Consider the following 2,119-nt stretch of genomic DNA (forward strand, 5'->3'; position numbering starts at 1 on the left):
GAAGATTTGGTTTCAAAAACAGTATCAGTAAACTATTTCTTATGATTTTAAATCTGCATTGAACTTCAGATCAATCTCAAAGTAAAAGGCGGTACTAAAGTCTGATTTTTTTTTAGTGGATGTGTTCAGTTATTATCATCTTAATTCAAGTGATGAAGGATTTTGAAAGTCTGACAGTAATCATTGTTGAGCACATGCTGTAAGGTTAACCCTGCATGGTGTAAATGTTTGAAAATGATTAACAGTTGAAAACATTCATTAGAAATTTAGAAAAGTAATCAAAAAGTAATCAAAAGTAATCAGTTACATTACTTTAATAAAGTAATTAAAAAAGTTACACTACTATTACATTTTAAATAGGGTAACTTGTAATCTGTAACCTATTACATTTTCAAAGTAACCTTCCCAACACTGCTGATAAATAGCGATATCACTAAGGCCTGGCTAAGATGCCTAATAAAAGTAACTGATTTATGTTGACTTCTGTTGACAAAACTATTGATTTGTTAAAAGCAAGTGTATGAAACATTCTTTGACTGTGCCTTGCTGTTCAGATAATTCATTTAGTGCCATCAGGGGGCTGGAAAAGTGCAAAAGGCTCTCACACCTCAGCCTGGCTCATAACAAGATTTCCCGCATTAGGGGTCTGGACCATCTGCCCCTCAGAACGCTCTGCCTGGTACTGTCAGCCCTCTTAAACACAAATACACACTCACCATTTATTACAGCAACGCCTATTTAACACAGCTAATTTATTCCCGATGATTAATAAGAACAGAGAGGTATAAAATATGAATGTATTTCATAAAGTATATTTACTTGTTAAGAGCAAGTTTGCAGATTAATTAATGTGTGTTTTGAGGTGAGAAATGAACAATGGTACGGCAGGACAGGTATTGAATATGTAACTATAAAATGTTCATTTCTGTTTGGGAAAATATGTCACACTCTTCATGATGGGGCAATAAATAAATGTACTCACGCTTGATTTTCATTTGAGATTGGAATGCAGAAATGAGAGGTCTTTTCTGTTTTTCCTCAAAGTGTTTACGAGTCTCTGTTGGATTAATTAGTGTCAGCCTGCAAAACCTGTTGACATATTTTTCTGCTCACCCATAGTATCTCCCCATCACCTGTCATCCTCTTCCAGATTATGTTGTTGTGTCAACACTTTCAGAAAGGTTACCACGCTTTCTGTCTGTGATAGTGTGGGCAACACTACAGCCTCTTGTTTTGGCACGTCCTCCTGCCGTTTTAATACCACTGACAGTTATTCTTTTTTCCCAAACCATCCCCTAACTGTGTGTTTTTCAGACAGTATGAATGATTAAGCGCCAGCCTTTTCGGAAAATATAACAAAGCCTGGTGTTGAAGCCCGCCATATGGTAGGCCAGCGTGCCACCAGACCTTTGCCACTCAGCTGAAGGATGTTTATGCTGTCCTTTATCAAAGAGATTCTTCATCGTCAGCAGCGCCGCGTCCTTTGGTGTCCACGTCCCCATGAGGCCAAGCTGCTGGCTTTAGAGAGCCTGGACCCTGTTAAAAAAAAAAAACACACCCTCCCACATACTGAACCTGTCTGTCGCCCCTCCCCCGTTGCTCTGAGACCTTGAACAGCGTGCGCCTGTCAGCCTGTTCCGCTCACACCCATCACACTTTGGATCTGGATCTTCCAGAGCCCCTCGTGGTCGCCATCCCCTGCTGTTCTGCGCCAGGCATGGGGGTATTATAAGGCCAAGGCTTGGGAAGCTGGAATCTTTCTAGCCCCTGTAATAGGTTACGGGTCAATTTTACGCTTTTCATTTTTTGAGTTGCTAGAAATACTGGTTACCCTAGAATGTTTTTCTTAAAATTTTGTTAGTTTTTGTTATTTAGGGTCATGAGCATGCTTGCAAAGTGTCGACACTCTGATGGGTTGTGGAATGTGCGTACAAAATTTTTTCATTTGTGATGTTTTCACGGTCAATTTAACCACAATTATCATTAAAGACAGCTGCACACACCCAAAATAAAAACTGACTTTTTAAAAACTGTTTTAATGTATTTTGCTATGTCTGTTTCTCAGCTACAGACACTTTTTTCAAAGAAACATACACTGCATTTTTTTTTTTTTTTTTTT

General features: G+C 38.7%; 1 protein-coding gene across 1 annotated transcript in view; it reads left to right on the plus strand.

Annotated features, from left to right (window-relative positions):
• The window catches only part of lrguk (leucine-rich repeats and guanylate kinase domain containing), a 16,585-nt gene that overhangs the window by 3,110 nt on the left and 11,356 nt on the right, over positions 1 to 2,119 (plus strand). The window contains exon 5 of the mRNA XM_016489273.1: positions 555 to 679. Within this exon, the coding sequence (XP_016344759.1) occupies positions 555 to 679 (125 nt within the window). The remainder of the gene's footprint in view (positions 1 to 554; positions 680 to 2,119) is intronic.

The sequence above is a fragment of the Sinocyclocheilus anshuiensis genome, unplaced genomic scaffold (genome assembly GCF_001515605.1).
Source record: "Sinocyclocheilus anshuiensis isolate Anshui unplaced genomic scaffold, SAMN03320099.WGS_v1.1 scaffold641, whole genome shotgun sequence".
NCBI lineage: Eukaryota > Metazoa > Chordata > Actinopteri > Cypriniformes > Cyprinidae > Sinocyclocheilus > Sinocyclocheilus anshuiensis.